Source organism: Neovison vison, chromosome 5 (assembly GCF_020171115.1).
Source record: "Neovison vison isolate M4711 chromosome 5, ASM_NN_V1, whole genome shotgun sequence".
Classification (NCBI taxonomy): Eukaryota; Metazoa; Chordata; class Mammalia; order Carnivora; family Mustelidae; genus Neogale; species Neogale vison.
The window spans coordinates 107,012,587-107,036,118 of NC_058095.1; the positions used below are offsets into that span (position 1 = coordinate 107,012,587).

General features: G+C 35.5%; 1 protein-coding gene across 7 annotated transcripts in view; it reads right to left on the reverse strand.

Annotated features, from left to right (window-relative positions):
- The window catches only part of LOC122907076 (histone-lysine N-methyltransferase SETDB2-like), a 95,067-nt gene that overhangs the window by 62,678 nt on the left and 8,857 nt on the right, over positions 1 to 23,532 (reverse strand). For all 7 annotated transcript variants that reach the window (XM_044249699.1, XM_044249695.1, XM_044249694.1 and 4 more), the window contains 3 exons: positions 17,405 to 17,530; positions 15,895 to 15,960; positions 13,056 to 13,152 (listed from right to left, as the gene is read on the reverse strand). In XM_044249699.1, coding sequence (XP_044105634.1) covers positions 13,056 to 13,152; positions 15,895 to 15,960; positions 17,405 to 17,530 — 289 coding nt within the window. The remainder of the gene's footprint in view (positions 1 to 13,055; positions 13,153 to 15,894; positions 15,961 to 17,404; positions 17,531 to 23,532) is intronic.

The following is a 23,532-nucleotide window of genomic DNA, read 5'->3' on the forward strand; positions in this document are numbered from 1 at the left end:
ACCTTTCTTAGAGCATTTACTAAAAAGGGCTTACAATTGTGAATCTTTCCTCCATTCCTCAAAGATGTGCATTTAATTCCTACAACTCAAGAGTACGTTTCTCCAGGTCCTGAAGGCCCTTCCCTTGAAAGTTAATGTCCGGAAGCATAGGGCCTCTGTCTGCCAGTCTCTGTGGGAGGATAAATATTAACTTTGATGGTTTTCCGCTAGCACTTACAGCTGGCCTCAGAGGCATTCACACTGACTCTTTGTAATTTTTCACTTGAGCTCCCCTCTTCCTCTATCTCTACTTCCTCATTCACCTCTAAAACTCCAATCACCAGAGCACAAATTTGAATGAAGCTCAGCTTTTCCCTTACTGTCAGTAGTGACTAAATGAAACCAGTTCATCACTTTAATGTCTGGTTTTGTTTATCTTTGACACTTGTTACCAAACTTCAACTATCAACATGTTGCCTGTTTTACTTCTATTCTTCCTCCTCTTGCCCCACACTAGAGTATGCTGAATGAAGTATTTTAAAGCAAATCCTAAACATTACCTGAAATAATTTAGTATGTGTAACTAACAAGGCTTTTAAAAAATATCTCAATGACTCATCTTCACGTTTTGGTTGTTTGAAACAGAATTCAAAAAGTCCCACACACTTTGATTCAGATGTCTTTTTGCCTCTAATCTTATGGCAATATTCCCCTCCCTCTTCATTTTATGACATTTATTTGTTGAAGTTTAATAAATTGTGTTACTTGTCCTATAGCATTTCCCCCATTCCAGAATTTGGTCGATGCTTTCCTTGTGGTGGGGTCATTTAATTCATCCCTCTGTCCCTCTATTTGGTAAATCAGTAGTCAGTTCTAGAAGCATGATTAGATTTAAGTTCTTAGGCTGGGAGGGGTTGTTCTAGATTTTTCTTTCACTTAATAGTTTTTTTATTCACTCATGATCATTGTCTAAGCCAATGCTACTCAAGGTGTGGTAGTTTCAGTCCCCAGTGGTTTGCTACTAATTCACAAGTACAAAAATATAAAGATGCAAAAGTTTAGAAACTTTTACAGCAATTTAACATTGTTGGAACATCTCATTGCATGTATTTCTCAAAAAATTTGAAGTTTTGGGCGCCTGGGTGGCTCAGTGGGTTAAGCCGCTGCCTTCGGCTCAGGTCATGATCTCAGAGTCCTGGGATCGAGTCCCGCATCAGGCTCTCTGCTCAGCAAGGAGCCTGCTTCCTCCTCTCTCTCTCTCTGCCTGCTTCTCTGCCTACTTGTAATCTCTCTCTGTCAAATAAATAAATAAAATCTTAAAAAAAAAATTTGAAGTTTCAAACAAAACAAAAAACCTGTGCTTATCACCATTAATTTGACAGCACTGGCCTAATTTCTTTGGGGATGGGGGGCGTTGTAAAAAATAACAATTTTCGAATTCTACCATTTCTACTGCATTTTCTGGCTGGAATTCTTTGATAAAGAGATTTTCCTCATCAACTCTTGGGTTATCTGAAATACAGTGAATACAGGAGAAGCAGGATAAATGCTTGATTCTTTATCTTTATTTACTAGAATTCAGAATGGTGAGTTGTATCCTAGCAACTACTAAAGAGACTGATTTTTATTTTTATTTATTTATTTATTTTTTAAAGATTTTATTTATTTATTTGACAGAGAGAAATCACAAGTAGACAGAGAGGCAGGCAGAGAGAGAGAGGGAAGCAGGCTCCCTGCTGAGCAGAGAGCCCGATGCGGGACTCGATCCCAGGACCCTGAGATCACGACCTGAGCCTAAGGCAGCGGCTTAACCCACTGAGCCACCCAGGCGCCCAAGAGACTGATTTTTAAAATGTTATCAGGAACCAATGGATTTTTAATCCATGTTTTAATGTGTTTAAATCAATCACAGTGATTATTCCTTTAGACGTTCAAATTGTGTGATTTTTGGCCAGTGGGAGCTCCTCCAAGTTTGCTCCTACATCTTTCTAACACACTTGGTAGTCTTTGAGAGCTTTCTTTGCTTTCTGTCCTAAGAAGTCTCAGGTCTAGAATCAGCCATTCCTCCAAAGCCATTCCTGCTTAATGAGAAATAACATTTAGAGATCACAATCATGGTGCCAGAAGGTATACACATTTTAACCCATACAGACTACCAAACTGCTTTTCAAAAAGGCTGGACCAATTAATACCATATGAATGTTGATATAATTATTATTTTAAAATTTTTAACAATTTGATTAATGAAAAACAGTACTTTATTTCCTCTAATGTTTTTCTCTAAGTAACAGAGAATTTGACCATAATTTTATGTTTACGGGCCTCTTTTTTTCCCCCCCTTTGGTTAACTATTCATATGCTTTGTCCAATTTCCTATTAGGGGTTTATTTGTTCACTCACTCATTCATTCTTCCACCAGATTTCTCGAGTGCCTGCTATACACTGGGTGCTATGGAAACAATGATGAGAGCTCTATGATCTCAAGGAGCTTACATTTTAGGCTGACAACTAAGTATCTATAATAAAGTATAAATAATGTTATGAATAATGTCATGAGAAGACATCAAATCTTTATTATTTTTTAATTTTTATTAGGACTCTAATTTTATAATTAATTTTTCCATGAGGTGGGAGTCCAGTTTCATCTGGAATTTATTCTGATGTACTATGAAGCTCTAACCTAAAATTTTCCAAATGATATCCAATTGTTCCAGAGTCCTTTTTACTGTGTAACTTCTGACTTACTAACTTAATCATAGCCTACCTTCTTATAAATACATGAAATGTTCTATTATTTCTAGGCTTATTCTGTCTCCTAATGCAACTGTTACCAATTGATGCAAACCAATACCAATGTGTTTTTTCCCCATAGGCTGATGGAACATTTTGAGGTTTATCAGGGGAAGTCCTCTGTCACTATTTTTCCTTTTGAACATGTTCTGCTTTCTGATTTTTTGCCTTTTGAGGTTAAATTTATAGTATTTGGCAACTTAAAAAAATCCAAGTGACTGGATTTCATATTAAATTAAATCTAGAAATTTATTTGGAAAGAATTAGCATTTTTGTTATTTATAGCTTTCCCATCAAGGAACACAGTAAGTTTATCCATTTATTTAAATTTTTAGGTTTAATTTTCCTCACTTAGACATTTCTTGTGATTAGTCCCATTTATTTACTTTTTGGTATTGTGAATGGGGACTTTATGCCACATTTTCTAATGGTACAGACTTCCACATTTTTATTTTTTGTGACTGTTACTAAACCCTTATTTTAGCTCAACAATTTTACACTTGAATTTTCAAGGCAGGTAAGATCATCTACAAATAATTTTACTGTGTATATTTCAATAATGTTTTCTTTGATATTCTATTGTACTACCTAGGAGTTCTAGGAAAATATTGAATAACAATTATGATAGCAGGCATTCCTGTCTTAATTTAAAGAAAATGCATCTAGAGTTTCATCAATACATTGGATATAGATGTTAGAGAAATATATTGTCTATCACATTAAAGAAAATTCTATTTCTAATCATTGGTATTGAATTGTTAAAGTCTTTTGGCATTTGTTAAGTTTTTCTTCTTATGGTTTACTTTGTTAAAATAATGGATTTTCTAATACTAAATCACTTTTGCTTGATTAGTATAAATTCCACTTGGTCATCTCACTCTTCTAATTTTCTCAGGATTAGAATTGCTAAAATTTTATTTAAGATCCCTATATGTAACAGTGATACTTAACCTTTTAGGGTCATGAACCCTTTTCATAATCTGATGAAAATTATGAACTTTCTTCCTAGAAATATAGCACAAAAAATTCTGCAAAACATAAAATTTTGCATACCATTAAGGGACTCTATATCCGAGTTTAAGGACTCATGAATTTATTATGGTTAACTTCTTATTTAGATGGTTTCCATGCCACTGCCACATCTTAAATACTATGTCCTCCCCAATCCTAATTTTTATATTCTGATTCATCTTTTGGTCAGCAAGAGGATGTATGAGAGAGTTTCCCAGAAGGGGATGTGGATGGTATGTTTTCTTTTTTTTTTTTTTTTAAAGATTTTATTTATTTTATTTGACAGAGAGAGAGATCACAAGTAGGCAGAGAGGCAGGCAGAGACAGAGGGGAATCAGGCTCCCTGCTGAGCAGAGAGCCCGATGCGGGGCTCGATCCCAGGACACTGAGATCACGACCTGAGCCGAAGGCAGCGGCTTAATCCACTGAGCCACCCAGGCGCCCCGGATGGTATGTTTTCTGATCATCTGCAGGGGTTAAGTCTGGTGCTGACCTAAATTTTTTTTTTTTTTGTCTCAATATTTCTAACATACTTATACTTTAATAGATACTAAAACTTTTTTTTTTTAAAAAGATTTTATTTATTTATTTGACAGAGATCACAAGCAGGCAGAGAGGCAGACAGAGAGAGAGGAAAGGAAGCAGGCTCTCTGCCCAGCAGAGATGTGGGGCTCCATCCCAGGACCCTGGGATCATGACCTGAGCCAAAGGCAGAGGCTTTAACCCACTGAGCCACCCAGGTGCCCCTAAAACTTCTTCTTCTTCTTTTTTTTTTTTAAGATTTTATTTATTTATTTGACAGAGAGAGATCACAAGTAGGCAGAGAGGCAGGCAGAGAGAGAGGAGGAAGCAGGCTCCCCCCTGAGCAGAGAGCCCGATGCGGGACTCAATCCCAGGACCCTGAGATCATGACCCGAGCCGAAGGCAGAGGCTTAACCCACTGAGCCACCCAGGCGCCCCTAAAACTTCTTTTTTAACGCGTGTTTCTCTAATAGTAATTTTCATTACTATGGTACTTGATGAAGGCTTTTACTTCCACACTCGATATTTTCTCACATTCAGAATTATCTTTTTTGTTGTTTCTGTCTCATTTATTCCAACTTCTAGTGTTTTTGTTTTAGTTAAGAATAAAATATGGCAGTTTTTTCCAAAAGTAATGCTTTTGTAATGCAGGTTTACATTATTTTTTTAATATATTGAAAGTAGTTACATTTCATATTTTTATAAGTACCAAATTTATAAATGGAAAAGATATGTATTTTTATTTTCAGAGTTGTCAGAGCAATTTTGAATCCTAGTTTAGATGTTGTGATTTCCTCCACCACGAACAGCAGCATACTGACCCTAATCCTACCACTTTTGCTTGAAATGCTTACATTTTCTAAAGAATACTGTAACACAGGGATGATCCTGAAAGCATTTTTATAGCATTCACTGTAGTTACTGGTTTTCTGACAGTAGCTTCTTTTTTAGGACAGTAATTATTCATCATTCTCTTTTTTTTCTCATCCATTTGTCCTTTTCTTCTACATTTTGGATAATCTTATAGATTCCAGATTACATCTTTAATCTCCTTAATAGGTGACTTTCACAACAAACACTTTCCTTAAAAGAAAAACCAGGATGGGGCACCTGGGTGGCTCAGTTTGTTAAGCAACTGCTTTTGGCTCATGTCATGATCCTGGAGTCCTGGGATCAAGTCCTACGTCAGGCTCCCGATGCTCTGCAGGGGGCCTCCCTCTCCCTGACTGCCACTACCCCCACTTGAGCGTTCTCTCTCTCTAATGAGTAAATAAAATATTAAAAAAAAAAAGAGGAAATACTAGGATAAAACTGATCACTGCACTATTATTTATTAATAGGAAATATTTAAAACCAATCTAATTGGGCGCCTGGGTGGCTCAGTGGGTTAAGCCGCTGCCTTCGGCTCAGGTCATGATCTCAGGGTCCTGGGATCGAGTCCCACATCGGGCTCTCTGCTCTGCAGGGAGCCTGCTTCCTCCTCTCCCTCTCTCTGCCTGCCTCTCTGTCTGCTTGTGATCTCTGTCTGTCAAATAAATAAATAAAGTCTTTAAAAAAAAAAAAAAGAGATCTTCCTTTAAAAAAAAAACAACCAATCTAATTACCCACCCTTAAAGAAATGGATTAAAAAAATGTAGTATTTCAGGGGCGCCTGGGTGGCTCAGTGGGTTAAGCCGCTGCCTTCGGCTCAGGTCATGATCTCAGGGTCCTGGGATCGAGTCCCACATCGGGCTCTCTGCTCAGCAGGGAGCCTGCTTCCCTCTCTCTCTCTCTGCCTGCCTCTCCATCTACTTGTGATTTCTGTCTGTCAAATAAATAAATAAAATCTTTAAAAAAAAAAAAAAAGTAGTATTTCACATTATGAAAAACCACCCAAGAGTTAAAGGGAATAAAACAGATCTATACGCAGCAATATGACTAGATCTCAAGATAACACTAAGAAAAACAAGATGACACATGTATGAATATTTCCATGACATTTTAAAACTACGATAGTACCATATTGTTTGTGGCTATATAAATATTAAAAAATTAACTAGAGAAATAACTGATGATAGTGATGCTCTTAGGAAGGCAGACAGGCGAATGGAACTTGTCATGGCAAGAAGTTAGATATGAATCAAAGAGACAGTCTCTCTCTACATATTTTTAAAGATTTGTTTATTTATTTATTTATTTGACAGACAGAGATCACAAGTTGGCAGAGAGGCAGGCAGAGAGAGAGGAGAAAGCAGGCTCCCCGCAAAGCAGAGAGCCCGATGCGGGGTTTGATCCCAGGATCCTGGGATCATTACCCGAGCCGAAGGCAGAGGCTTTAACCCACTGAGCCACCCAGGCGCCCCTCTCTCTACATATTTTTAAAGAAACTGGAAGCAAGTACAATGAAATGTTAATAGCTGTTAATTCTCAATTGTGTTTAGGTTTTGCTGTATTTTTTTTTATGCTTCTGATCTTTTAAATTTCTTGAAAAGACAGTTGAAAAAATACTAGATGAGAAAGTAGCTAAAAGATTAAGGCAAATCCAATGGGGGGGGGATGAAGAATCATGACAAAAGGTTTTATTTCCCCTTAAATAATTTCAATCTGTTTTAGTATTTTTGGATAATGTTGGGGGCATATTCCATAGTAAGAAATATAGTCTATAATCCACCTTTTGCTTTACTCTTCCATTTAACTTGTATCTCCTTTAGCCCAGTCCACTTTAGTATTATTTTTATTGTTTATTTTGGTATCCAATATTTCCTTGTTTTTTATAGCATGTCCCTGGAATTGTTTTTCTCTTATTATTAAGAGCTACCTTCCTTGCTACCACTTTTTCTTATAAAGCATAGTACACTCCAAATCCTGAGCACTTCTATTTATTTGTCTACTTGAGAAATAACCTCCCTTCAACGTTCACTGTAATAAATTCTTTTAGGCTCTCGCAGCTTTGTTCTTTGTTTTGATATAGGTTACTCACTCTCAAGTGATTTTTACACCTACAGGGTTGTATAACCAGTAAACCAAATGTTTCATTTTCCTTTCTAACTTGCCTTAACCAAATAAATTATGTTTCAGACAGGCTTTTGTGGCATCCTTTTCTCCAAATCTTTTTATTTGATTTTCCCTATTTCAACTATGCTCTTCTATTCCTGTTTTGCTTTTTGTGGGAAAGAGAAATATGTAACACTAATTTGCTGACCCAAAAAGTTATTCTCTAATATGAAAAGATTAACTTAGGGTATATGTGAGGGAGAAAGTATCTGGGTTATCCTTTGTTTATTTGTTTGTTCATTCGCTCTTTCTTTCTTTCTTTTTTTTTTTTTTAAAGATTTTATTTATTTGACAGAGAGAGAGCACAAGCAGGTGGAGCAGTAGGCAGAGGGAGAAGCAGGTTCCCTGCTGAGCAGAGAGCCTGACGTGGGGCTCGATCCCAGGACCTGGGATCATGACCTGAGCCAAAGACAGATGTTTAACCGACTGAGTCACCCAGGCGCCCTGGTTATCCTTAGTTCTTAAAGAATAACTAATGTTTGTAAAGCAGTTTATAGTTTACAATGTATTTTTACATAATCTCCTCATGTGACAATAAGTACAGCTCCAAGTTAGTCATTACTGGAACAATACACAGTTAGACCTACTCAGGACCAAAATTTGTAATAGTAAATATGTTGGTAAAACTGGTAATTTGGAATTTAAGATTTCAAAAAAGTTAGCTAGGCTGGTTTAAGTGTACTCTTCCAGTGACTAAATTAGTTAAAATTAAGAGGTAAAAAGGCTTGACTTATTTGGCAGTTAACAAAGGGAGAAGTACCTCTTATACTGCAGCAGAGTTAGAAAACAAGAAGTAGAAAAACATGGAAATGAAACACTGATATGCTTAGAAATGATTCTTTTCTTATCTGTGCCTCATTTCATAAAGTCAAAGAAAACCAACTTACTACAAGCTCTATAAGTAAAGTAACCTAGTTTCAATCCCATTTTATGGTGAGAAAGGCTAACTTTCTTATACAGACGAAGATACATTACTAGAAAAAAACAAAAAATTAAAAAAAAAAATCCTATGCATAGTGCTGTAAACCTAGTTCCTGACCCCCCAAAAATATAAAAATGCTCGAGGTAAACAAAGGATAAGTAGGTAAGTATGGTATTGTCTGCACCTGTTGGCTAGTTTCTGGATAGGGGCTGCTCAGTTTGGATGAGGCCTGAGAACTGTTTGGTTATTAGATACCTTGAACTGCAAGGCTTCAGAGACTTACCAACAAAGGTCCTAGCTTTTGGCAAGTCTGACTGAGATAAAAAGTCATTCTATCCTTGATGTCCACTGAAGGGCCAATTTTTTATTTTTAAGCCTGTATAAACTAAAGTTATCTTAACTGTCATAGATACATTTGTTTTCTGCTCAATCCTTTCTTTGCTCATCCTCTTCTGAAAGGCAACCTTTTTAATTTCAGTGTACTCAAACCATGAGGTGACACTAGCACTAGAAGTCACACAGTGCTTAGCTGGGACAGCTATGTTAGACTATGTGGGAAAAGAAGAACCAATAGGTAACAGATGGAGAGAAGCAGAGCTAAAAAATGCTGACCATGACCTCAGGTATTGACTCCCCAGTTCCAATTCTAGTCCCTATATAACCTGCTATATTACATCTTCTGTTCTTACACCTTGCTTTATTTATGTGTGTTTATATTTAGGTTAGGGATGCATGTGTGTGTATGCACCCATTTAAAAAATCTCTTTTGGGTGTTTGTATGCATGTCATGTGAAAAGCAAAATGGCTTAAATTCACATCTCTGTCTTTTCACAGTGGGGCAAGCCTATTTCCACCATGTATGTTAACCAAAGCTCCATGTCTGGTATATCTCTAGTAAGTCCCACTACTTAAACTGGCTTAAGTAGGTACGTGTTCCTGACAAAGTACCTAAAAAAGAATTAAGCCAGGTTTCTTAACATCACAAAAGCAGACACCTTTGAATTATTACTGGAATAAAATTTTTGTTTCTACATTTACCTATGTCATAGCTTAATTAAAAGGAGAAGACATTTAAATCACTATAGAACAAAACACAGAAGGCAAGTTTTTTATCAACCCAAGATTTTCACTCTGGTTTTGTCATTGACAAGTTGTATGACTTGAGCAACTCAGCTGGGATTGAAAACCCTCGGCTTAAACTACTCCCCATTTAGTTTGCTAGTCTGCGTATGTCATTAATGGCTTTCTGGATGTTTAATTACTGAAAGCAGAGTAAGTAATAAGCTCATACTCTACAGAGGAAATACAAAAGGAATTATTTAGATTTTATTTGACAGAGAGCGAGACAGCAGCAGAGGGAGAGGGAGAAGCAGACTCCCCACTTAGCAGGGAGTCCAAAGTGGGACTTGATGCCAGGACCTGGGGATCCAGGTCTGAGCCAAAGGCAGACAGTTAACGAACTGAGCCACCCAGGTGCCCCTAAAAGGAATTATTTAAAGCTAATTTTGATCAAGAATGAAACATGGCCTTGGAATTTTTAATGGGAAAGGAAGAAAACACTGAGCCTAAATAGAAATATCCCTTTATTTGAAGAGATCTCAGCAAGTTCAACTCAAAGTTAGGTATGATCTCACAGACAAACCCTCTGAGGGTAATACAGCACAAGAGGAGCTTCAGGTTCTAAGGAAATGAAGTTCTGATTATGTAATGACAAATAATCCTAATGAGATGAAAAAGCAGTTAGAGAAACTAATTTATTTGGGAAGCTCAGATTTTTTAAACAACATGTACAAAAGAAAAAATGACCACTTAAGAATACTATGTCTTGATGTGAACCTGTAAGAAAAGTCTCAGAAAAGTTCAAGCCTACCAAGAACTGAGGTTTCCCAAAATTCTAATAAGACAGCAATGAAACTCAAGTAGACAATTTGTTAGGGGAAAGAAAGAACAAGACTGATAACAGAAAGAAGAGCTCAAAATCAATTGTGTCTTCATCTTTTCCATCCATAAGTACTGTCCTCAAGTTGGAAAGACCAAACAAAAATTAAATGAAGAAATTAAAGTGTGATAATTTAAAAGGAGTCCTACACAGCTAATTTAAACATATTTATAAATCTAGGCCCAAGCAAATCATCTCAAGGTCTTGAAAAAACTTCAAATATAAATGAAAAATGAGAAAATGTTGCCTGATTTTTAAAAATAGGTAAAAAGGGAACTTTCCAGAAAGCAAAGAATGACTAGCTTAATATTGATCTCTAAACAATTTCTAGAGGAGAGAATCAAGGATGTGATTTTTTAAGTACTCAGAATTTGAAAAGCCAAAATGGACTAGGTAAGAAAAGTACAGATTAAACTAATTTTCCTTTTTTGCAAGGTTTGATAATGTCTGGCATGATATTGAATGCTTGTAAATATCATGTAAATCTGCAGTAAATCTTGATTTCCTCTAATAGCCTTGCCAGTAAGATAGACAAATGTAGGTGGGAGAGTGGTAGAGGTAAGTAAATTCAGAGTTGGTCCAACAGTTCCTTCTAAAGAGTAATGAACGAGCAGTGAACCAGAAAGGTTTTATCTTTGGTCCTGTCCTATCTAATACTGTTTTTAGTGACTATAATAAAGACTAGAAAACTCGTTCAGTATATTTGTAGAAGAAGAAAAGCTAAAAGAGAAAGACAATATAAAAGGAGATTCAAAATTCAAGAGGATTCTGACAAGCCAGGAAAATGAACTTAAAACCAAAAAGAGACATTTAAGAAAAAAACCAACTCCTGCATTTAAGTTTAAAATAAAATTTTTAATAAAATAAAATAAACAGAAGAAGGGAGACTGGTGGTAATTTGTATGAAAAAAATCTCATACTTCAGTGATTTAAAGTGATTGAACTTGTTTTTAAAAGGTAATGAATAAAAAAAAGGTAATGAAACTATGCTATAAAGAAGATCAGAATTTCTAGGTTTCTCTGAAAGTATTGTAAAGTAAGTTATATGAGTCTTTCAGACTCAAACTATACTGAAATCTCTAATATTTGCAAGTGCAAATCATATGTAAAATAGAGTCAATCTACAATTCTCATAAACCCTAGAGGAATAACAACAAAAAAAGTTCTACATTGACAATATTTTTGTCAATTTAATATGTAGCTGAAAGGATAAACAAAATAAGGCAGTTAACTTAAGAACTTTCTCTATAAAGACACTTTTTGTTTTTTGAAATTCTATTCCTTAGGGCTAGCACAAAACACTTTCAGAAACTTACCTTAAACTAGTTCTTGAAAGTTTTAGTACTGGCATTACATACTAAAAATGAAGACTATGTGAGAGAGTGTCAGATTTCCCCTTATACAATTTTATGCTAAGGATTCTTTACTGAAATGGTAAAAGGTGAAAGAAAGGGTCAGAAAAATTTAGCCTATTCTCATAAGCTTTCTGATACTAATTTAGAGCTGTTAAAGTATTTGAGAAGCTGAACTGATACTGAAAGAAATACTGTTTACCCTTTTCCAACACTCCTTTAAAAGAAATAATCCAGGGACACCCAGCTGGCTCCCTTGGAAGAGCATGCACCTCTTAATCTCAGCGTTGTGAGTTCAAACCCTATATGGGGTGTAGAGATTACTTAAAAATAAAATGTAAGGGGTGCCTGGGTGGCACAATGGGTTAAGCCTCTGCCTTCGGCTCAGGTCATGATCTCAGGGTCCTAGGATCAAGCCCTGCATCGGGCTCTCTGCTCGGCAGGGAGCCTGCTTCCCCCCTCTCTCTCTACCTGCCTCTCTGCCTACTTGTGATCTCTGTCAAATAAATAAATAAATAAATAAATAAATAAATAAATAAAATCTTAAAAAAACAATAATAATAAAATAAAATTTAAAAAAATAAAAAATCTTGGGGCGCCTGGGTGGCTCAGTGGGTTAAGCCGCTGCCTTCGGCTCAGGTCATGATCTCAGGGTCCTGGGATCGAGTCCCGCATCGGGCTCTCTGCTTGGCAGGGAGCCTGCTTCCTCCTCTCTGCCTGCCTCTCTGCCTACTTGTGATCCCTCTGTCAAACGAATAAAAAAAAAAAAAAAAAAAAACTTAAAAAAAATAAAAAATCCAGGGACGCCTGGGTGGCTCAGTTGGTTGGACAACTGCCTTCGGCTCAGGTCATGATCTCGGAGTCCTGGGATCGAGTCCCACATCAGGCTCCCAGCTCCACGGGGAGTCTGCTTCTCTCTCTGCCCTTCTCCTCACTCATGCTCTCTCTCCCTGTCTCTCTCTCAAATAAATAAATAAAATCTTTTAAAAAAAAAAATTAAAAAATTAAAAATCCAGGAAAAGTAATTTTTTAGTTAAAAAATTGCCAACTTGGTAGATTTCAGTATATTAATAATTTACACAAAGAAATCTTTTATTTATTTATTTATTGAGAGGAGAGCATGCAAGTGGAGGGAGGGGCAGAGAGAGAGGAGGGAGAGAATCTCAAGCAGACTCCCTGCTGAGCATGAGATAGTGATCTGAGGTGCAATCAAGAGTTGGACATTTAACTGACTAAGCCACCCAGGCACCCCCTACACAAAGAAATCTTAAACTAAATTTTACTGTTAAGACTTGATTACCTAGAGATATTAGCAAATAAACAACTTAAGGGACTCATGAGCCTTTATCCTACATAAAATACTAAAATTTACAACTTTTAAAGCTATTGATGGGGAAAAATTCTGTTTAATAGATTCTATCTACTCTTACGTCAAATGATCAGAAAGAGCAAATCTTCTGGGAGAGGAAGTATTAACAACATAAATAAATTTAACTTGAATACATACAGAAATGTATAGGCTTCTGGAAAGGAGTCTTCATATGATGTAGAGGGCAATGAACCTGATTTGTTTTCCTGTTCATTCTGGGCCACAGATGTATGATCTACATGAAGAAAATAAAAACATGAGTAACAGCTACACCAAGTTAAAAATCACCTATTGTAATATCTAAATAGTATCTTTACTAGAGAAAAATGGAGCTCTTAAATCTGCAAACACAATAAAATTTCAAAATTAAGCCAAAAATTAAGGTGTCAATATCTTCAAAAACATTAAGAAAGTAAGATAGGATAAAGTAAAAGACCTAGGATAGAAGAGACCTCCTGGAGAAAAATCTAGTTCGGCCTGAACTCTGGATATCCTTACTTCTGCTTGTATTTTATAGAAAAAAAAAATCATTACTAAAAGTCACAGAATGGAAAGTTTATGTAACTTTTGCTTTCTCATTGTTCAAATGCTACCTTCATTTTTGGAGGGTGGGGTATTTGGGTACCTCTTTTTATATTTCCATTTGACTTTTCATATTATTTAGTCTATCTTTCTGTGCTTAATTTCATCCCATGTCTTGTCTCGTCTTTTCTATTTCATCTATTCTTACTCTCTATCATGACTACAATATAGAAATAAGCTGTGTATTTAATGAGAAAAATTATGGATTTTCTGTTCTTATTTTGAAAAATAGATATGTGAGGTGCCTGGGTGACTCAGGTCATGATCCCAGGGTCCTGGGATCGAGTCCTGCATTGGACTCCCTGCTCAGCAGGAGCCTGCTTCTCCCTCTCCCTCTGCCTATGCTCTCTCTCACTGTCAAATACATAAATAAAATCTTAAAAAAAAAAAGAAAAATGGGTATGTTTGGCTTAAAGATATACATACATACATATACACATGTACATTTTTTTTCCCCTTTTTTTATAGACAGCATGAGTGTGAGGTGGGAGGGGTGGGGAGGGAAGAGAGGGAGAGAGAATTTTAAGCAGGCTCAACACCCAGTGTAGTGTGACATGAGGGTCAGTTTCACAACCTTGAGATCATGACCTGAGCTGAAATCAAGAGTCAGATACTTAACTGACTGAGCCACCCAGGCATCCCTAAAGATATTTTTTAAATGTGTTTTTTCTTATGCACTGATGGACTCTAAGAAAAAAAGTGATTCTCATCCTGCCTTAGATTATTAAATTGCATTGGTCCTCTAGTGCAGAAAAAAAAAAGTATAGAAAAAAAAGTTTAATAAAAGAATAGTTTAAGTTATAATACAAGGTCACTACCTCGCTAATTGGAAAATAACTACCCTCTTCAATTATCAAGAAAGGTTTAAAATCTGGTAGTTGGTAAGAGCTATAATTCTGGATTAAAAATTAAGTTTCACAAATTAAGGATTTCTGATTTTTTCCTAGCTAATTTCTTTTGTATGAGCCATATAAATCCATACTAACAAATATAAATAAAATAAAGGTATATAAGCACAATTAGAAATAAGTCTTACTGAAAAAACATGGAGATTTTAAAATTAATCATTAGATAAGGAGGAAAGCTAAAATAACTCCTCTCAAGAAAAGAGTATCCAATCCTTTGTTTGAGGATATAGCACATATTTACAGTTATACACAAGCAAGGAAAATGAAAGTAATTAGTGGTCTGGGCAGTCCAGTTTGGATCTGGGATAGCTTATTTTGATTTCAACACCAAGTCCTTTTGTTTTCCCCAGTCTCAATATTCTTTTTAAAATAAATACTAAAATGAAACTTAATACTATGAAGCTTTTAATCCTTTACATTTGCCAACAATGTCAATTATAGAACTCCCCAATTATTTAGTAACAAATATTGCTCTACCCCTGGCAAACACATATTTTTACTTTGATAAATTCATTACATCTCAAATGAACTATATAAAAGTATCAAATTATAATAGGCAATATTTCTATTGATGAAATTATTACCAAAAAAACCCAAAACCCAATTTACTTTCTATTACTGAGAAATAAATTTTCAGATAGAAAAAAAAATTTAGAATTAGTTCATCTTACCACCTCCTGAATTTGAAAGCCTCTTTCTCACAAAACTAGTATAATCTCTTGAGTGTTTTGATTAAAGTGCTCCTGAAAGATACTGAGATGGCCTATTTTCTTAAAGAATCTACTCTTTTAAAACTAGAAGTAAAATTAGCTACTGAAATTGAGGATACTTTTGAATAACAAAAGATTTCTTTAAAATAGACTGATGATGGTGGGCTATATTTTCAGAGACTTAAAACCTAAAGGCTCCAAATTATGACACTTAAAATTATTATAATTTGTTAACAATATTTAGCAGTATTAAATAAAATCCAGTAAAGTACTTCCTCAACATTTTAGGAAATTGGAGAGAGACTAAGATTTATTGGAGAGTGACTCTGAGAAAATAACTTTAATTTTCCTCTTCTTAGTTCTGGTATATTATCTTTGATCAATTCCTTCCAAAATGAATTAGTTTACAGTTTGCAAGATTGATGGTATAACAACAATCCAGAAATATAAAATTTTTACACCAACTTATCTATGCCACAATATATCTAATACTGTTTTTTTCACAAAGTGGGTTTGTAGTAGTTTGGAGTCTCAGAATTTTTTAAAGAAGAGATGTATTTGTTCATTCTTTCTGTAGAGATTCAGGAGAATGTGCATTTCCTATCTCTGGATAGGTAGAACTTTTTATTTAATAGGAAACTCATTTATGTAATTTACCAATATAGATCTTACATGTTAAATTATCTTTAGGTAATCGGACAGACTTAAGTCAATTACGCCTGCTTCAAGTCAAGAAAATAACAGAACATTCAAGATTGGGATTAGAAACGCACATACCCTTTATCAATGTTGAACTGTTATTTATGGTTGCTTCATTCACTAGAATCATTGCTTGGACGTATTCTGTTAAGGAAAGGAAAAAAGTATGAAAACAATCATTAGCGGCATCACTTTCATTTATGCTGCCAGCTACTGTGCTAAACAATTTACAGATTGTATTTAATTTAGTCTTCATTAACTCCTCTGACAGGTTCGAATGATTACCAGCATTAGAAACAGAAATTGATGTTTAGAAGTTAGACTATTCCAAGAACGCCTGGGTATTTAAGTTAGTTAAGTATCCAACTCAGTTTCAGTTCAGGTCATGATCTCAGGGCTTTAAGATCAAGCCCTGTGTTGGGCTCTGCCTTGGGCATGGAGCTTGGTTAAGATTCTCTTCCTTCCTCTCCTTCTACCCCTCCCTGCCCCTCTCTCTCCCTCTCAAAATAAAACACACACACACACACACACACAACTCAAAAACCACTATTTATTCCAGGTCATTCAGCAAGGAGGTGGTAAACCTGGATTCAAAACCAGACATACAAACAAATGAGAAGGAACATTAAAATGAAAAACAATATTATTTTTTGGACAAGCAAACAAAAGATTAATGTCATATGAACATCCAAGAAAACATATTAAGAATGGTCCAAAAAGGGCTCCTGGGTGGCTCAGTGGGTTAAGCCTCTGCCTTCAGCTCAGGTCATGATATCGGGGTCCTGGGATCATATCCCGCATCGGGCTCTCTGCTCGGTGTAGAGCCTGCTTCCTCCTTTCTTTCTCTCTGCCTGCCTCTCTGCCTACTTGTGATCTCTGTCAAATGAATAAATGAAATCTTTAAAAAAAAAAAAAAAAGAATGGTCCAAAAGAAAATCTGCTTGAAAATCTTATGTCCTAGAGGAAAGAGGGAGGTTTCTACATAAAAATCTTATGTTGTACAACCAACCAGGATTGAAAACAAAGAAATAGAAAAAGTTAAAACTTGGCTGACAGAACTGACTGCCGATGTAGAATACAAATTGTTTCAGAAGACTAGTAGGTCAAGTTCTCTTTAAAGCAGGCAGAATAATTATATGTACTTTCATATTTTAAAAGACATTAGGGGTTTCTGAGTAATAGGGTGATGGATATTTTTTGTTCTATTTTTCTATATGTGCTAAATGTTGTACAATGAGCAGATACTACTTTTGCAATACCAATTACCCTTCGAAGAGGGTTACAAAGAGAAAGAAAAGATAAATTGGGGGTGAATAAAGTAGGCTGAAAGAAAAAGAGATAAATTCAGTAGCTATTATTCAAAGTGATCATCTTCACCCACTTTTATAAAGTATCTATGGTATATGGTAAAAGCAAGTTTTTATGGAAGCAGAGCACAAACATGAAGGAAACAGGATGCATGGTAGGCTCTTAGAAAACAAAAGAAACTATTTGACTTTAAAAACGAATACTGGAAATAGAACTGTACTCCATTGCCAGTGGTTAATATTCAGCATTAAATGTACTGAAGGTTTTTTGTGCTTCATACCTTTATTTGTGGCAGACCCATCTTTGATCTTTTGTTTCAGTGACTGCAGCACATTTTGCACTTGTTCAAATATGAAATCCACTTTTCCATCATCTTCCAGCTCCATCCAGAAAGTTTTTGCATCACCTAAAATAAAAATAAGTGCATAGCTTAAGAGCTCAATAGAAACAGACTGTCAGCTCCCCAAGGCACATGTTACAAAGAATCCACCTGGTTTTTAAATAACATCAAGATTTAATTGGTCTATCATTTACCTTGAGAAAAAGATTTTGGTCATTGTTTCTTTATAGAGAATTAGAAACAAAGAATATGACCTAAGTATTTCACTTATTTCTGCTAACATAAAAATACCTTGAAAACTTTAGTGATGCTATTTCTGGTGTCCCAGTCAAACAGAAGGAATGGCTTCATTTTAGGATGGTGGTAGATACATGTATAGACATATAAGCATTTAGAAGTTTCAGGGAAAAAACCTCCACTGAATATGGAAGTGGATGGTTTTAGAATGAAACATTTCAACAACTGCTAAAATAACTAAATGTCCAACATTATTTTTTTAAATGTCTTTAATATTTTAAAAATAATTATATGAAGCAAATAATGTTTAAACTTTTTATATATAGCTACATAGATGGGCCAGTATTTCAGATGTCCAGCAAGTGAACACCTTAATCAAAAATTCCTAAAGATAGGTGCCAAGCAACTCCTGATCTTGGGGTCATGAGTTTGAGTCACATACTAGGGGTAGAGTTTACTTAAAAAAAATTTCCTAGAGGAAATAATTCTTTCACAGCTGAAAACAGAAATACGAGAAAGACAATTACACTGGCAAAAGCAAATTGCATACATGAACCATGTTTAAAAGTAATAAAAATACCCAAAATGTTAAAATTTATGTGTTAAAATGTTAAAATATATAAAATGTTCAAAATTAATTAATAGGGCCTTAAACAAAAGAGGGACACAATAATTATTGTACTTTAGAAAGATCATTTGAGAAGCCATTAGGAGGATTAACAAGCAGAAAGCCTACGAAGTTTACAAAAAATAGATTTTCCTTAATAAAAATTAAACCCAGAACCTCTAAGTTTTGACAGTGGGGTGAGAACCTTCATAAAAGGCTTAGGTCTCATAGTCCCAAATCTCCCTGGCAAAGTCATCTTACCCAAAGGGACTCTCTGGCTAATTAGGGATGCTGCAACCACTGCAGCCTCAGAAGGGGTGTTGCTTCCCTGTTGACACTCTGGACTGATGCCTACAACATAAGACAAAGCCTACTTTTAACTCCCCATAGCACAGCTAAGACAAGGTTTTAAGATTTGAAATAAATGCAATGTGAGAAGACAATAATGATGAGGAATGATGCTTTAGAGGTGGAGGGACCATGACATGGCGAGCCCTTCATGCCACGCTAAGCAACTCCATTTTCATATGAAAGACTATGGGAGCCACTCAAAAAATTTAAGCATTCTTATGATGTGATTAGTTTCTTAGAAAAGTCACTCAGGTGGCAGTGGGAAGAGGGAGGAGTCAAGAAAGATTTCTAAGGGTGCCTGGGTGACACAGTAGTTAAGCATCTGCCTTCAGCTCAGGTCCTGATCCCAGGGTCCTGGGATCAAGTCCTGCATTGGGCTCCCTGCTCAGTAGGAGACTTCTTTTCCCTCTGCCTGTTCTCTCTCTCTCACTGTCAAATAAACAAATAAAATCTTAAAAAAAAAAAAAAAAAAAGAATGATTTCTAATTTTCTGACTTGGGCGACCATATGCATAGTAATGGTATTCACTGAGATAAGAAATAAAGATAGGGAACAAGTGAGAAAATTTAAGTAGGGCAAGTACATTGGGTACACAGGCTCCAAAGTAAGATCCAGTCCAATTACATGAATTTTGGAGTCAATGGCATACAAATGCTTTCTGAAGTCACAAAGCAGATGTGAGCAGGGAGAACGTGTTCAAGGAGAAGAGGGTCTTCTGTATATAAGGGATAAGGATAAGAAAAGAGAATCATGGAGATGGAGAAGGAGCAAATAGGTAGAAGGAAAATCCAGGAGAATAGATTATCAGGGGTCAATGGAAAAACAGAAGTGGTGATTAACAATCTGGGCTTTGGAATTCAGATGCCCTTCTGTTTGAATTCCACACTGCCAGTTTAAGCTGTATGACCATATGGATGAAATAGGAATAACAGCATCTACACATGGAACTGATGTGTGGATAAGAATGCAGCCTTTAGCAAGAAATTACTATATATAGGGGCGCCTGGGTGGCTCAGTGGGTTAAAGCCTCTGCCTTCGACTTAGGTCATGATCCCAGGGTCCTGGGGTGGAGCCCTGCATTGGGCTCTCTGCTCAGCAGGGAGCCTGCTTCCTCCTCTCTCTCTGCCTGCCTCTCTGCCTACTTGTGATCTCTGTCTGTCAAATAAATAAATAAAATCTTAAAAAAAAAAGAAATTACTATATATAAAGAGTAAATACACACACACACATATACACTATATACATATACAGTATGTTTATAGTAAATATATTTTTTAAGGAAATTACTATAAATTTAACAGGGAATATAGTCTTAAGCAAAATAAATCTCTGGAATTTTAGATATTAATAACTCTGGAATTTTAGATATTATTAAGCTGAGTAGGCAAGTATTATTTGAAGGACCTTCCCAGAATCCTTAAAATCATTAAGTTTTTTACTGACAGATAACCAAAAAAAAATCACTGCTTTTAGAGAAAACTATTTGTGAAAGCACTTAATTAGTTATCATGTTTCTTTTCATGGATATGAATCAATGCCTACTCCACTGTAGGCATTTATCTTTATTTGAGGTGGATATCTAGACAGGAAGGATTTTGAAAGGTACTTAGAAATAGCTTCTGACAGCATTATAACCTGGGATCAGAGAAAACAAGCAGTGATGCTGAAAAACCACAATTAGGGTTTAAGTGAATTTTTTTTTTAAAGATTTTTTATTTATGTATTTGACAGAGATTACAAGTAGGCAGAGAGGCAGGTAGAGAGAGAGGGGGAAAGCAGGCTCCCTGCTGAGCAGAGAGCCCGATGCAGGGCTCGATCCCAGGACCCTGGGATCATGACCTGAGTCGAAGGCAGAGGCTTTAACCCACTGAGCCACCCAGGCGCCCCAGGGTTTAAGTGAATTTTTATTTCTCAGTGGTTATCATTTAAAACTGTGTTTGAGGGGCGCCTGGGTGGCTCAGGTGGTTAAGTGTCTGCCTTCAGTTCAGGTCATGATCCTGGTGTCCTGGGATCCAGCCCCACATCGGGCTCCTGGCTCAGCAGAAAGCCTGCCTCTCCCTCTTCCTCTGCCTCTCCCCCTGGTAATGCTCTCTCCCTGTATCTGTCTCAAATAAATAAATCATTTAAAAATGAAAAATAAGAAAAAAAATAAGAAAACTGTGTTTGAAATGTCAACACATGATACCAAATTATTCTGATAGGAAATACTTAAAACAACTGATTGGACAACTGAACAGAACTGAACAAAACTAAATTATTAGTTTTGGAATGGATTAATGAAAAGGACATTGGCAATATAATTTGAGAAAATGAAGTCAATCGGAAAATACTGAAATTGTCTGCTAGTACAATAAATGAATGGATTTAAGCAATTCATATTTATTTGCTCTGGGTTTAATATTGTTTTTATGGCATCCTTATTATTTTATACTGCTAGGTTTAATTTTCATTTAAATGGTTCTTATTCCTCATGTCTTCCTCTTGATCATTTTTCACTTTTTGTTATGGAAATTTTAAACCACAGTAATGTCAAGAAAAAAGGTAACCAATTTATCCAAAAAATGAGATTAACAGATCCAGTTAATAACTTTCTTGAACAAAGAGGCTAAATGAGTATCACAGAGAGAAACAATTGAGTCATTTTCATTTCAACTGTAGACCATCTAGATGGTTATTACAAGGTAAACAATTTCAGTTTCTTGCTCCTTTTTTTTGTACTGTATGTATGTTCAGGGTTATAATCTGAAACTGTAAACATTTCAGTATATTCACTAGAAAACATTGGTAAGTACAATAGTAGGTCCTTGAATTGGAAACCAAATCAGTATACTAACATTGCTACTTGCCTCTAGAAATAAAGATACCATCTTATAACTCTACTGTTTGTCCCAACCTGCTCTTCATTTAGCTAGATAAGACTATTTATTGCAGGAACATAATCACAAAGTGGGAAGTATAGCAGCTTTGTAAAGAAAGAAAGACAAATTATATAGTTACACTGTATGTCTACCAATCTCCCTTGATATACACTGTCTTTGTAAATAGGCAATAATCAAGAATCACAGCTATAGGAGTTATTAGCCAACTATTTTTGGGGTACTTACCGAATACGCTGATAATAAGACACTCAGACACACACACGTATCCCTTAAAGAGCTTCTCTGCATTAGTCTAGAATATCTCTGTATCTTTGAGTCGATGATCAGCAAAGTGTGGTCTATGAACCCCTGGGGTCCTCACATCCCTTTAGACAATATACTAGGTCAAACTATTTTAATAGTAATACTAAGACATTATTTGCACCCTTCATTTTTTAATAAAGGCATCGACTGATGATAAAAGCACTGGTGAATAAAAGTATTGATGTCTTAGCATGAATCAAGGGAGTGGCAAGACACTACCAGTTTAAAGTCTTCCAGTATACTACCAGCATATTCTTTGCCATCAATTTCCCTAAATGTCTTTGATAAAGGATATAAATGATTACTACAGCATAATGGCTGTCTCAAGCAAAAGCACTAGTAAGATTGAGTTGTAGGTTAAACTAGCTTTTTTTCTCTTTTTTTTTTCACGGAAAACTATTTTTACTTAAAACAACCATTAATAGAAATTATAGTTTTTTAGACTTGGGTGTTTGGCACACATTTCCTTGAAAAAAAAAACAACAACAACAAAGTGAGCCTACCCCTGGAAGTTCAATATTGACAGCATTTGTTTAATGATAAAATTCACACTACAAAGTTAAAATTGGAAATCTGTAAACCTTTTATGTGTCATAGTAAGCCTGATAGCTTCTCAATAATTAATCACTTTTTGATAAGATTGGTAGCAATATTAACAAATGTGATTTTAATACTGTATGATGAAATATGTCAACATCAGGAGACTCTGCATAATTCACTGAGTCAATATCTTCCAAGTGGCCAATGCATGATGTTATAAAATCATAAAAGATCTATTCAATGTGCAAGACAGACCAATGGGTTTTAATGTAACAGAACATTAAAAAAAAACCTGAGATACATGTTCAGATTTCATGGTACCACTGACCTTGAAGGAATAACTATTTTTTGAGTTTTGCAGTTGTAAAAAAAACTCCACAATTATCCAAAAGGCTATTAAAATATTCTTTTTCCAACTTTTTGTCTGCGTGAAGCTTCATTTTCTTTATACATTTCAACCAAAGCAACATTTCATGCCAGATTGAATGCAAAAACAGATATGAGACTCCCTCTTCTATTAAACCAACTATAAAGGATTTGTAAAGATGTAAAACAATATTATTCTAATTTTTTTGTTTTAGAGAATAGTTATTGTTCACAAAAATGTAAATGTGTTAACATAGTGAGTTTATTATTTTTTGAAGCCTCTTGGTTTCAATTTCTAACACAGCAAATATAAAGAGATTTATCCACATAAACTAAAACTCTTAGGGATTTTAAGTACTTCTAAGAGTATAAAGTAGTCCTGAGACCAAAAGAAAGTTTGAGAACTACTGGCCTACATAAACAGTCCAGTGACCACTGATCAATAGTATGATTTGTATAACAATTCATATATTACAAGTATGTTAAAGGGTAGTGAAGTTTTAAAATACCATTTAAGAGGTCAGGGATTCCAGGTAAGAAAGCTGACCATGACAAGAACATCTAACTGTATTAGAGTTGTATATACAACCTCACTGAAGGGCTAGGTAGAAACATGCTAACCTAAATAAATGGAAAGAAGTAAGAGTCTGCAAGACTAAAGGCAAAAGGAACTGTGCACAAGCACAGTAGTTTCCTACCTGGGAATAAGTTTAAATTTCTGATACAGTTACACTACACACACACACACACACACACACAGGAACTGACTAAATAAATAGATAACA